General features: G+C 31.6%; 3 protein-coding genes across 4 annotated transcripts in view; 2 read left to right on the forward strand and 1 right to left on the reverse strand.

Moving 5' to 3' along the window:
• Positions 1-951: 951 nt before the first annotated feature.
• LOC123703511 (ATP-binding cassette sub-family D member) overlaps positions 952-15,000 on the forward strand; it is a 54,929-nt gene continuing 40,880 nt past the window's right edge. For both annotated transcript variants that reach the window (XM_045651550.1, XM_045651552.1), the window contains exon 1: positions 952-1,239. The gene's annotated coding sequence lies outside the window, so the exon portion shown is untranslated. The remainder of the gene's footprint in view (positions 1,240-15,000) is intronic.
• Positions 8,804-10,041, forward strand: LOC123703514. Its single transcript, XM_045651554.1, has 3 exons — positions 8,804-8,961; positions 9,054-9,311; positions 9,400-10,041. The coding sequence occupies exons 1-3, from the start codon at positions 8,947-8,949 to the stop codon at positions 9,850-9,852; spliced, it is 726 nt and encodes a 241-aa protein (XP_045507510.1). The 5' UTR covers positions 8,804-8,946; the 3' UTR covers positions 9,853-10,041.
• Positions 11,617-13,251, reverse strand: LOC123703513 (putative nuclease HARBI1). Its single transcript, XM_045651553.1, has 5 exons — positions 12,925-13,251; positions 12,562-12,830; positions 12,330-12,485; positions 12,059-12,215; positions 11,617-11,878 (listed from the first exon to the last, which is right to left on the reverse strand). The coding sequence occupies exons 1-5, from the start codon at positions 13,179-13,181 to the stop codon at positions 11,638-11,640; spliced, it is 1,080 nt and encodes a 359-aa protein (XP_045507509.1). The 5' UTR covers positions 13,182-13,251; the 3' UTR covers positions 11,617-11,637.

Consider the following 15,000-nt stretch of genomic DNA (forward strand, 5'->3'; position numbering starts at 1 on the left):
TAAATTTGAACGTTTGAATAAAATATAACATAAATAAATTATTTCATTATTAGTGATCATTTTTTTAATATAAAATAAAATTAACTTTTTTAAAGTTATAGTCTCTATTTAATAAGTATATCAGAAAGATAAATAATTAAAGGCAGGTGCGTAGGGTAGGTGATACAATAAATTATTTAATAACATGGCATAGAGTATAAAATAAATTATTTACTATGTATTAAAACCTGTGATTAAAACTAAAGTATAAAATCGTTTCTTTTGTTTATTTTATAGTTTCATTACTTCATACTTAGATTTCATATAATGCATAGCATCAGGAATAAAAAAATCTACCATGTTAACTATATTATGCATTTCGCGCGTTAGCACTTAGCGTTCGTTTAAAAAAAGTTATTTTACAACGATACTTTAGTGGACCCTTGTTCTATATTATAATTAATGCATTTATACTTTTACTTTTACTTAAAATCCATGTGATTCTTATGGATATTGGTCTCAACTCTCAGGGATCACACAAACTTGTTAGATACAAATCTCATTGGAGATGAGAAGATAATTAATATTCCTGATAATTTTTGTTATTTATTAAGTTCATAATCTTTCATGGCTTTTAGTCTTTTAGTAATATATTTAATTTCATATCAATATAATTTTGTGTGTCCAAAAAATCAAAGAAAGAATGATGGCGAGAAAATTATTGACACTTAAAAATGAAATTTTTAACTTTAAGTTTTAATGAAAATAAGGTTTAGTTAATTATGATCAACTGGTGATTATTGTTTCATTTAAATTATTGTTTCAAGCACGTTTCAATAATATTTTATTAACATTTTCTTTTTTTCTATAGTCTTTGCTCATTCATAACAAGTCTGTACTCTACTGCGACAGCTGACTTTGACAACTGTGGTTCATTGAAATACTGACATTTTGTGATTTGTCAAACTTCAAAGTAGGGGTCGGTCGACAGACGACAGGTTGAGTCACGAATGACGAATGTTGTGTTTATTTGTTTGAAAACCAGACGACTGTGTAGTTAAATAAACAAAATTAAACAAGAATAATACGCAAGTATACATAAATTGATTCAAGTTAACTTAATTGTGCTATAAATTTAAAATTTTTGTCGCAGTTTTGTAAATTATTTAAGTTCTCGCTATCCTAATTTGATTAGGGTAGATACAGAAGAAGTTAAGTGACTAATGGTGTAGAGAAAAACAAAGAAAAGCCTTCAGATTGGTAAGTACATAGTAATTTTATTTAAACAATTTCAACGCATTTATCGAGTACACAATATGCGGTAGTAGATATAAGAAAAACATTCATTTTATTGTTTCTGTAATCACTTTAATTACTGTTGTAGGCTGTGTCGCTATGCACTCTTCATTACATTGTTATTATATCATGTAAATTGTAATGCATTTTATTTTTAATAAAATGTTGTAGGTATATGGTGTAATTTTCAGATTTACATATAAAATTAAAAGATGAAATATTGAAATCAATAAATAAAGGAAACCAAATGAAATGGTGCTCAAACTGCGTAATTTGATTAAAAAAATATAGATAATTTGAGTAATTAGTAATTTTCTTTGAAATAAGATTATTTATTTATTACAAATTTTTAAAATATTTATATATCAATGTGTACGTACCTTCTTACATTTATGCAAATTATTTAAAAAAAAATTTTATTTGTACTCTCATACCTACTTTGTATGAGAGTACAAATAAAATAAAATTTTTTAAAGAAATGTAAATTGAACTTAAGCTTCAGTTTATTTGAAATGAGTCCAGAGTGAATAGGCTTCTTCTGGGTAGACGTGCTCCTAAATAGATCGCATCACTGCTTTACATCAGGCAGGATAGCTTTCAAACGTCTACCTATTTATAATAAAAAAAAAAAAAAAGAAATAGTAATATTTATGACTCAAAAGAATAATAATTTATACGATAATGAATAGCATGCCACTCAGAAGAACAATGTAGGATAAAAAAGAGACTTTAATAGTTAATTTTTTATCTCCATCTGCCAACATATGCATAATAATAATTAATAAAATATTAAATATAGTCTGTTGTAATGATTAACACAGTCAACAAAGAGCATATCATAACTAAATGACAGTGAAAAAATATCCTCACATTTTGGAAATTTTGGATTTAAGAATGGAATTTTTAACTATATTTTCCTTTTCTTAGGGAAGGAAAATCCTTCCGCCAACTTAATTTCTTCACAATATTTGTTTCTGCAAACATTCTGTCTCTTTAATTATCATTTCAAAAATGTATGGTCGTAACAAAATATAATTAATTTTTTTTATGCAATTCCAACTATTTAATCAATGAATTTGAATCATATAACTTTATTTTAAACTAGCTTCCGCCCGCGACTCCGTCCGCGCGGATGTCGGTCTTCGCGTGGATGGTTATTTCTCCATTTTGAGTACCTCTGTCAATAACATCTTATAAATATCTATTGGACCCAATTCCCAAATACGGCTAGGCCTATAATAATACGCAACGTGTGTTCGCGGTTCTACGGAACAACGTCTATGGATAAAACTGAAAAATTAAGATTAATTTTTTTCTACGTATTTTTCCAGGATAAAAAGTATCCTATTTTACGCCCAGGATAATAAGGTATAATTATACCAAGTTTCATCGAAATCGAACCGCTAGTTTTCACGTGATGCCTTCACATACAGACAGACAGACAGACAGACAAAAATTTTTTCAATCACATATTTGGGTTTGGTATCGATCTAGTAACACCCCCTGCTATTTATTTTTTCAATATTTTCAATGTACAGAATTGACCCTTCTACAGATCTAATATATAAAAATCAATGCCACTTTTCGTTGTAATTCCATAACTCGAGAACGGCTGAACCGATTTCGATAATTCTTTTTTTATTATATTCCTTGAAGTACGAGGATGGTTCTTATGTAGAGAAAACGTTAATATGTACCACGGGCGAAGCCGGGGCGGACCGCTAGTTTATTATATGTATAGATGGTAAATGTATATTATTTATTTTATTTCTAGTTATTTTAAGTGCATGAAAAAAATATTTATTGATACATAAAGAATTTGAATTTGTTTCTGTAAAAGATGAATTTTTTTTTGCAATACAAAAACATGCTTTTTTATATTTTTTATGTATTGGTATGCCTATTGAGGCTTTGATTTTTAGTAGTATTATTTTAAATATTACCCATAATACACTAATATTATATTCTGTAAAAAATGGTATTGATTTATTTCAGAATATACTATAATGAACATTTTCTGAAAAAATCCCATAACAACATTTTTTAAATTATTTTTTCTTAAGCTCTTATACTTATTTACAATATTTAATATAAAAAACCATATACATCAAAGGATGAAGAACTAATAGACTTTTTAGGAGACAAAAGTTTTTTGAATATATTTTTTTGCTATAGTTTGACATTTAAATAAGTGGAAACAGTTTGCGGAAATTTGCTTAGTTATTGTGTTCATATCATCTATATGGTATATGGAACCCCGTTTTTGAGCTTGCCATGTATTTACTAAAAACGAGTAAAGTACATATTTTACGCAACAGTTTTTCTGCATGTTTCTGCCCTAAACTAAACCAGTTTAGGTTCTATTACAAAACCTGTGTCCTTAATTCTAGGATTTGATTATTTTGGATATCAAGTGAAGGGAACTGCTGAAGGTCTGCCGTTTGTCGGCGCAAGGCTGGTTTTTATTGCTTACGAAATGTTAGAAAATATTAGCTTAATAATTTTTCATACTTATTTCATCCAGGTATTTATAGTGGGTTTAAGAAGATGTTAATAATTATAAATATTTTAGAGAAGATTTTAATCTATCACGAATTTTGTTAAGTGTTCCTAATTTTACTCTGTGCAAATATACAACATATTAAAGATCACATAAGCATTGTCAATATGAGGAGACCTTTATTTACCCTTGACCCTTAGGTTCGTAATACAAATTGTGATCCCGCATTTCGTGTGATGAGTTTCGCTACGGACATCGTTCTATCGGGACATATTTCTTTTTCGTAATCAAATTTGTATAGATTATCCTGAATCCAATACAAAAACTAACCCAATAAATCCGTATTTATGGAGAACATACTATGTATAATTACCACAATTAGGGCATGCAGAACCGAGTCCGGTTCCAAGTTTCTGAAACCCGGTTCCAAATCGAGCTCAGAACCGGGTAGAACCGGGTTACCCGGTTCTTTTATAATACCTCGGAAAAAAATACGAAATTAAATAAATGTAACTGTAAAAGTACCTGATGGGCCTTTTATTTTACGCAGCTTGTGTCTTATTTTATTAAATTAATAAAGAAACAAAATTTCAATACTTCTCTTTATTTATCAGTCTTATAAAAGTACCTTGTTATCGTAATATCACATACTTAAACTAACTTAAACCTTATTCATTAACTGCAAACTGTAAAGCAAAAAATCGGCCAAGTGCGAGTCGGACTCGCGCTCCGAGGGTTCCGAACAAACCTATTTTTTATGTAACTTTAAAATTTATTTTTCTAGCAATTTTTCCTTTATCTGTGTTATAAGACGTTACTTTTACCAAATTTAAAGGCTCTGTGTTCATGAGAAGTACCCTGTAGGTTTTGAGTCCCATGCGAATGTCGAAATTTCAGCATTTACGGCTGTATCTTTTGATGCGTTGGCTTGTGAGTTTGACTTTTTCATAGCATCAAGGGACCGAAGACTTGAGTATTCGATATAAATTTCAGCTTGATACAAAAAACAAAAACATGACTGGATCATTATATGAATCAGTAAAATCAACAGCTTTTCAAATTCACGACAAATCTGATAAAAATATTTCAGTAGCCTAAGTTTTGTCATTTTTGAAGCCTGTTTTTTTTTTTTTGGTAATACACGTAGGAGGCGTGGCACGAAAATTCGCGATGCACGTTAGTCTGACGTTGCCAGATAGAATAAATTTGTTAAAATAATGCAGCAAAATATAAATAATACTTTATATTTTAATATTTTGGTCGGAACCGGGAGAACCGGGTTTCATACTATTCAGACCCGGTTCTCAAGATCATCAAAAACCCGGGTTTACCCGGGTTTTTCGGAACCAGTTAAACCCGGGTGCATGCCCTAACCACAATGGGTAATATTGAAGATAGCGCTAATTAAAGTCAGTAAGATTGCAGATTATTGTATTTATTTATTCTAGATGAAATTTTCTTTGTTTTATTCGTATTTATAATGTGTGTGACGGTTGCAGAAATGTGCGGGTAAAATTCTTTCAAGGGCTCTCGGAAAAGGGTTGGGAGTCACGCTCGAGTGCGTTTGAAAATGTCGTGCATGCAAAACAAACATAACGTTTCTTTCTCATTAAAATAACAGCTATTTTAAGTGCTTAGTGTTAGTGCTTAGAGCATTAAACCAACCTTAGTGCATACAGGGACAGCATTAAGACGCAATGTTTTACATTGGTTATTAGAAGGGTAAAGTGAATGCTTATATTTTGCAAGCCATTAGGCATTTGTTTGCGATTTCATAGTTCGAGTGTCGCTTACGTTGTGTTTATTTATTAAACGCAATAGTGACCAAACTTTCTGTTAAATTTAAAATGTATTAGAGTCGGAGAATAAATCCGGCTCTCTTCTATGAAAAATAGCTTTCCGAAATAGTAGTAGTTAGTACCTACCTTGTTGTTATGTAAAATGACAATTCAATCGCGCTCGTCAAGTCTCGTTGAATGATTTAATGTTTGAGATTTCTTTTGAGTTGGTTGCGAAACGAAATTCTGTTTTAGTTATTGTCTCCTTCACTTTTAGGTGAATTAGGAATTAGGATTGATTCATTCTAGTAACATTACGATTATTAATGTTTGGCAAAACTATCGATGTTCTACAGTTCAGGGTTAGAAAATGTCTGTATTTAATTTAACGTTCGTTTTCCATTGAGTACCTACGGGCAAACTGAGATAGAACGACGAGACGGGAAATCCCGTAATAAACTTCCATAAGTATATACTTCTTGAATGTATGGAAACTATTAACTTTATGTAGTTTGTTTTATTATACTAACTATAAACCATTAAACGAACTACTAAATTATAATTATACATACGTATGTGCATTAATTGCTCCTTTTATCGTTTTTCCACAAATTTGTAATCAAATAACCGATAATTTTGAAATTATTGATTGATATAAGAAACTATTCATAATTGAAGTTCTTGTTACTATGTCGAACTGGTATACGAGTATTGGCTTCCGGATTTATTATAGATATACATCGTAATCTATTACATAACGTATTGTGTTGTATTTAACATAATTATTATTGTTGTTTATATAAGAACTCGTTAGGCATTTTACTATGTATTTGATTGTGTCAGCTATCAAAATTCTTATATACATATTTACCATTAATTACACGAAAATAAAAAGGTCTTAATGTTATCATAATGTATTTGTAGTCAATTAGGTATCTATTATGATTATATATTATATCTTCGATATTAGGTATGCAGTTGCGTCGATAAATAAATCTATCAGAATATGCTAGAACTTTTATTGTTTTATTTATATATAAATAAATAAGCAGGTTTATTCAATCAAAAACGGTAAAATTCCTCATAAGGCGTAATGAAGGTGTGGACGGCACATTCCTATAGACAATATAATAGTCGTATATAAGTCGGTAAACATAATATATTATAATCTTTTAAAAAAATATTTATTCATAACTCAACACATACATGTACACTTCTGAGTTGTCAGTTGTGTTCTGACTTCTGAGTACTAAGATGTCAGAAACGAATAAGCTCGGTTATTCGGGTAGAATCTTCTCTTTCATATTATAATATGTATTTATGTATTAATTTCATATACGTATTTAAGTACTCTTCATACCCTATATGGGTAAGGTATGTTATATACGTAAGCCATCGTAAAATTTCAACAAGCATTCTTATGTTTATACCTTTTATAGGAAATGTTTATTGTTTTATGTCGTTGTGAAAGTCAGGTTAATGAAGACATAAAGTTTATAATTATGTAGATAAAATCCATTTAATTACCTGTAATTCTGTTTTATTTAAACACACGAGAGTAGGAATCACGATGAGTTTGTAATTTGTCTTCTTATTGTAACACTAGCTGTGCCCCGCGGTTTTAGCCGTATTGCTCCGCTCCTGTTAGTCTTACCGTGATGATAATATATAAGCCGAGCCTTCCTCGATAAATGGGCTATCTAACACTGAAATAATTTTTAAAATCGGACCAGTAGTTCCTGAGATTAGCGCGTTCAAACAAACAAACAAGCTCTTCAGCTTTTAGATACATTATTTTTTAACAGTAGTAGTAGGTAGATAAGTAAGTGCAAACTTGCTTGTTTTGTTGACTGACTGACTGACAATCAAAAGTTCTTGGAGCAATAAACCTAAAAAGGTTGACGTGAGTTTCCTTAAACAAAAAGTTACAAGGTCACACGTGTTTATTTTTTTATTATCATAATTTATATTGTCTAGCGAGTCATTATTGTCGTATAGAATTTGATTTTTTTATGTTTTTTATTCAACAATGTTAATCGTATAAACTATAAATAATAGAGCTTTGTGGAACTCCGTCAGAAACGGAATTATTTTAAGTAGGTCCTTCTTCTCTGTCGCGGAAGAATTCTAACAAATACCTACCCGCGGCCCCCTGACGGAACACAGTGGGGTTTTAGTCGGTAAGAATCCGACAAAACCCACGGCTCCTTCCCCGGGGGCCGTGGGTATCTTTGGAAGATTTCCCCACTATAAAAAAAGGTCCTTCTTCTCTTCTTGTAGAATGTTTTGTTTTTTTTTTGCGTCTAGAGTTAACGTTAGATAGTTTTAAATAGTTGGAAAAAATCCAAAAGTGCACGCCTCATAATCTCATCCTTTACAATAAAATTGATTATTTATAAAGGTGTATATAATATAAGTATGTAGATACACTTGTTCTCATGTGCCAATGCTCTTGTACTGTCTCAAAACAGTTGGAAAAGTAAAGAAAGCGGTACCGTAATAATTCCGCTATTTTTCTTGTGGCCCCACCTAGATGTGAAACTGCGCAGGTTTAAGGGACTGACTACCAACTTATTTTTTTAAACCTTGGCTTATAGTATAAAGAATCGAGTTTATAATGGTGAGTTTTGAGTACACTATAAATGTAAAAAAAAAAAATAAAGAATATGTACTAAATATATGGAGAACAGTCGATATTTTTTTTTTGTTTATTTAATAACAATTAAACCACATCGAATCAGACCCTGAAAAATGAAAGGGTTCTATTCCTGAGCATACTCAAGCGTAAGAGAAAAAAAAAGACTCGATTAGTAAAGTATTTCGGTCGCTATCGTGTTAACAAGAAAATCCTCCGCACATACAGACACACGGACGTCTAACGCCCGAAATTAATAATGTATCTCCTATCCAAGATTATGACCAATCCTGGATTACTGCGTGTTGCTCGATTGATCTCCGATCTGCGTGCCAATAACAAATGACTGCAATCCAAATTTTTTGTGACACCGGGATCAGTGGCGATCTTTTCCCTCTTGACCGTTCCGTTCCTAGCACAATGTTTGATGTATGCAATACGTTTGGCTAAATGTTTAATAGTAACAAACTAGTCTTAAAATATTACAAAGAATATCCAAAATACTAAAAGCAAATAATTTTGTGAAAGCGTGTAAAAACTTTACTAGGGATTATATTTTATCACATAAAATATGATATCAAGTAAAAATACTTTACCTAACCTAAAACGGAATGTGTATTGGTCTGTTCTGTGGCAAGTGACAACAGCTATCAAACTGTGAACGTTTATGCGTTTAAATATTGCGAACATACAAATAATAAATAAGTAAAACAAGTTATAACAGTTAGTCATTAATTACCTATTATTCATTATCAATAATGGATTGCGAAATCGTAAGTACCTTTTTGTTATTTCATAAGGTGACGCTTTTGTGCTCCCAACTTACGCTCAATTTCGCGCCTAAATCTCATTTTTTTGTTTCTAGGTAAAAGGCAAGCCTCTTACAAAAGAGGAATCCAAGTTTTTGCTTGACTTAATAGAAGGGAGTAAAATCATAACAACGAAAACAACGAACGCCACCAATAACAAAATAAAAAACGAGGAATGGGTTAGATTGACCGAGCGGTTCAATGCCCAGGCTACGAATTGTCCCAGGACACCTCAGCAGCTGCGTTTGAAATGGGAAAATTTAAAAAAGAATTCTCGCAAACGCAGCACTAAAATAAGGATGAACCAAATTAAGGTTAGCTAGTCGTGTTCGTTCATAGTTGTGTTTTTAATTGGACTTCAGAATGTAATGACCATTCTATTTACCTACATTGAATTTTTAGACTGGTGGTGGTCCTGCTGATTATATACCCCCAGATGACATACTGGACCGAGTTTCTGGTTTACTAGGAAGTACTGCCAGTGGATTTACTGTGCCATTTGGGGGTGATAAGGAAACAGTAGGTGTTGATATTGGTGGCATGAGTGGAGATGGTGGAACTAGTGGTGACGGTATTGGTGATGGCTTTGCTAGGGTTTCTGATGATATAAGTAAGGCTGCAGATTTGATGCCTACATCAAGTAACCATGACATTGAAATTGTTATATGCAGCGGTGAGGGTGATGGTGTCATACAAAATCAGGTTTCGGAGAGTGTTGATCAAAATGTTTTAACACCAAATAAGCCAAAGAGATTTACTCTTAATACACCGAGGACAGGTAACTTTTGTTTTTCAAACCCTATTCTTAATGCATTCATTATAGAGCTCAAGGAATATCCTCCAAATAAATCTTGAATCCTCATGTGTCCTAGGTCCATCATTATAGTCAGTGTGTTGTCTATCAATCAGTCACACCAGACAAAACCTATTACATATTTTGTAAAAACATTTCTAAAATAGTTTTATACAATAATACAATTTCAATAGAATATCAATCTAGTAAATTTATCAGTATTTTTATATTTAATTTATTAATAATTTTGTTGAGAGATGTGTTGAGTACAAACACATACCCATCAATCTAACATTATGTTCATTTTTCAGTGAGAAAGAAAAGACAAGACGATGGCAAGACCGCCAAAAATAATGCCATAGCTGAGTATTTCTTAGCTAAAAAACAGTGCTTGGATGCAAAACTAACTAATATTCATTTAGAAAATGAAAATTATAAATTAAAGAATGCCCAACTTTTGCTAGAAATAGAAAAATTAAAACTAGAATTAGAGAAAATAAAAAAGTAGGTAATAAATACTTAAATAGTATGATTTTGTAGTTTTTTTGTTAAATTTTAAAAATATGTAATGACGTTTCAAAATTGCTTCTATAAGAAGTCTAATTGAATAAATAAATATTTGAGTTTGAGTTTTTTCGAAATAATTTAAAGACATTCAATGAAAAAGCTGATAATATTAAAAGTCAAATATTATATTATTCAACATAGTAGGTAGTAATTACACTTTTTGAATTGCATTTGCTTTGCATCTAAGTACTGTTTTAATAGCTGGGATTTTGGAAACTGGGGAAGCTTACTACATAATAATAGTTTATAAATAAATGGTAAATGTTAAAAATATGTATTGACGTTTCAAAAGTGCTTCTCGAAGAAGTCTAATTGAATAAATAAATGTTTGAGTTTGAATAAGCCATTTATTTTCCAGTAAAATTTACACAGAACTTAAAACTAAAACTTAAACATGTCGACACAAATACTTTTTACTTCATTTGTAATGGTAATTTACTATGTACATAGATTTAAGATAGTTTTTACATGTATTTTATTAAAGACACATTAATAGTAAGTACTTAAATAAATGGATAATTAATCAATGGTAAAGGCAATGTTTACTCTATAATCTTTTTTCTTTGTTTTTGGTTTTGCTGTAATGTAAGTACCTATTATTTGTTGTTTATTTGAGCTAAATTTCTATTTAGATAGATTCAAGATTTTTGTTTTACATGTGTTTTATTAAAGATACATTAATAATTAATCAATGGAAATACAGAAAATGTTTCCTCTTCATAATCTTTTTTCTGTCTTTGTATTTTTGCAGTAATATAACTATTATTTGTTGTATAATTTATTTAAAATTCTACATAAAGCTAGATACAATATCCTTACTTTGTTTTTCTTTATTGAGTCACCCTTTTGTGTGCCTGTACCTCTTCACATTATATTTATAATAATATAGACTAAGACAAAATATTCATCTTTATACTTTAACAAAGATGATGCATATGATTAGAAATTACAAAGTCAGTTTTTATATACATTGTAATAAAGGTAAAGGTACATTGATATTGTGATTGAACCGGTGGTCAGTCTTGACATGTCATAAAAGCAACAGTTTGGCCTGTTTGAAATAAATAATTCTGAATTTGAATCAATTAGTTTTAGACATTGTTTACTGTTACATTAGGGGTAATTAAGGAGTAGCTAATAATTTTGATGAGATGGTTTTAATCTCCTCCTTCATCAACTAGTCAAAATAAATTAATTATAATTTAACTATAGTTAGGTATAACTTTTTAGGGCAGATTTGTCCTATCTGATAGTTTTAAAATAAGCTTACTAAAAATCTACTAAAAATAATTACTAATAAGGACTGCTCTTTGTTGGACATCTGTGACTTCACTATTTAGATCTATAAAATTAGTATCTTCTGGTGGTAAATCTACTTCAGAAGAAAGTTCTTGCAAATTATTGTTCCTGCAAATGTTGTGTAACACAGCAGTGGCAATAATTACTGCTTGCGCTTTTGGTAAGGATAAGCGCAATGTAAGCGCCACTACAGGAAATCGTCGCTTCCAAACACCGAATGTTCTGAAATAAAAGAAATAATATATTATGGTGAACTGCTTCACTACACACAAAATTTTGTGTAGCTCCTAACCTTACTAGCCTAGGTAGGTCCTATTATACTAAGATTGTGTTGGAGTCCATCAAATTAAACTATTGAATTAACTTTAGAATCCTAGGGATTAAAGTTGTTTATGAAATTACCTCTCTATGGTATTTCTAGTTCTTATGTGTGCTTCATTGTATCGCTGTTCTGCTTCATTAACAGGATTTAAAACAGGTGTTAATAAATAAGATCTATTTGGATAAGCACTGTCACCAAGCATCCAGCGGTTACCAAACAGACCTGCATCACATTGAGCTGTAAACAAGTAGACAATATTATATGTTTATAGATATTTACTAAGGTTTCTTACAACTTTTAAAAAGATAAATGAGTATAGTAAAAGTTAATGCATAACTGCACATTACACACCTCTAAGAACAGAGTTGTTGAAAATTGTGGCGTCATGTGTTGAACCTGGCCATCGAGCAACTACATTCATGAATCTTAGATCAGCATCACAGATTGCTTGCACATTTAAGGAAAAGTAACCCTTGCGATTTCTAAATTCTTCTCCTATTATTTGACCTGCATGTAACCATAATTTAGGTCAGTAATTAAATAATAACAAACTCAAATGTGTAATAAGCTATCAAAAACTTACATGGTGACTGAATACGTATATGAGTGCAATCAATTGCAGCAAGAACACGAGGAAACCGAGCAATTCTGTAAAATTTTTCTGCACTTTGTTGGTGAACAGCAATGTATTCATCATACAAGCTGGCGATTGCTGATGATATATCGCGTACAATTCGGCCTGCTGTTGATGTAGAGACTCCAACAAAGTCAGCTACAGAAATTAACATTGTGCCCAATGCGTAAAACCTCAATGTTAATAACAGTTGATGTACTGGTGAAACCCCGTGATTCCTATAAAATAAAAACATTAAAGATGGATAATTAAGATCTATGAAAAATGATAACTTAATTTTTCTGAAGATTACATAGGTTGGTAGGTACCTACCTGGTGGAAGTTACACGGACTAAAGGCATCAATTGTGTTAACAGAGTATTCACTACAGTTTTAGATAATCTGAACCTGAAGGTGAACTCAGCATCATCCAGACTCTGCATATAGTTGACCCTTTTTATCCTGCGAGCACTAGCGCGTTGTCTCTCCTCATCAGCTTCGCTATCGGTTTCGGTATCCGAGTCCGATAACAGAGCAAGTAGCTCCATATCGCTATCATCACTATCGTCGCTAAATAATATATTTGCCATTTTTTTATGTTTCTGTACAATATACTTCAACAAGCTTGCGACAAACCGTACAATTTTAAGGATTGGTATCTGCGATTATTTACACCGATCGAAGTAAATGTCAAAATGGACGGATTGGTTATTGGCAAGCACAAACTGTCACTTTCGAACAGAGGCCAACCTTTAATCTGTGATCCGCCCTCCCAAAGATTGACTGATTTTTGAGATAGCAAACTCAATCCGGGGATCGCTTATTGGCATGATTTATGCGAAAAATGGATTGATATATCAATCAGAGATGGGCAAAACGGGATCAAGATTGATTATTAATTTCGGGCGTTAGACAGAACTTTTTTAAACTGTTTTTTAACTAGTTTAAATAACAAAAATGACATCAAAAATATCATGAATGTTAAAAATAGTGTTTTTTCTTAATATGTGTGTGTATGTATTATCTTACAAGTGCAATGTATGATACATAAAGACATTTAAAGTTTGAAAAATCAGATGTTTTGCGCGAAGTGACAGTAGTACCCACCTCAACGCTTCGCTTATGAGGCGTGCAATACCTACCTACCTATTCAAAGTTATAGTTCAAGGTGTTCTATTTTAAAACCTTGACAATAAATTAGCAATCGAACTAAATTCTATGAAGAAACCGTTACAGTGGTTAACTTTTTTTGACAGACGCGGACGCACTCTACAACGTTTGACCTAGTTTATGAGTACTTACCTATAATTACCTATTACATCTATTTCTATATCCATACTAATATTATAAATGCGAAAGTAACTCTGTCTGTCTGTCTGTTACTCAATCACGCCTAAACTACTGAACCAATTTGCATGAAATTTGGTATGGAGATATTTTGATACCCGAGAAAGGACATAGGCTACCTTTTATTGCAAAATATGTACCACGGGAGAAGCCGGGGTGGACCACTATTAATTATATAAAAGTCAAGTTTGTTACGCCACTTATAACACCCTATCTTTATGCCCATGTCTTCCGCATTGTCTGAAACTTTACAAATTACATAGAATATGGTAAAAACTTTCTCAAGAACGACGCTATCCATCGATGAAAATAGAATAAAAATCGGTGCAGTAGTTTTTGAGTTTATCGCGAAAGACAGTCAGACGTGACAGATGACTTCGTAATGTAGCGAAGAACGAATTTTTATGATTTTTGGTTTATTGCCTTTTTTCTCCTCGTAGATAACAATTCACGTTTAAATATTTGAACTGAACAAAAAAATATGCACCCGAGTCGAGCCAGGGCACTCAGCTAGTTATTTTCGATTAGAATGATGGTGGTTGCGTGGTTCCGTCTTCACGGTCCCGTGACTGCTATCATTAAAGCAACGTTACTTGCCCGGATGTACTCGGCTTATTATACGTACTTAGATGCATTCGTTTCCAATTTGGTGTCATGGGAATGAGAGACGTTTTTGTTTGGTAATCACAGGTAGGTAATAGTTTGCACTTTCTGGTGAAATATTATGATATGTCAATGGGTCAATGAAAGCTGGATTATGTCTTGATTATCTTGAACTAGAAAAGAAAATATTTACGGCAGTTTCAGTTTTCTGCTAGTGACAAGTAGAAGACTATAGATTGACTCCATGACTCCATAGGTTTTTTTTTAGTTTTTTCCATTCTAAAAAGATCACACAATTATAGGTTTTGTTTATACAAAGAAAGAATGAGGCTTAGTCAACGAAAATATTTGAAGATAAAATTACAAAATTTCAATACTTGTTCAGAAAAACATGACACACGTCCTGTGTAGATTAATTTCACCGGCACATAGTGTCGAATGTGGTGTCGAATGACGCTA

Source organism: Colias croceus, chromosome 26 (assembly GCF_905220415.1).
Source record: "Colias croceus chromosome 26, ilColCroc2.1".
Lineage (NCBI taxonomy): Eukaryota > Metazoa > Arthropoda > Insecta > Lepidoptera > Pieridae > Colias > Colias croceus.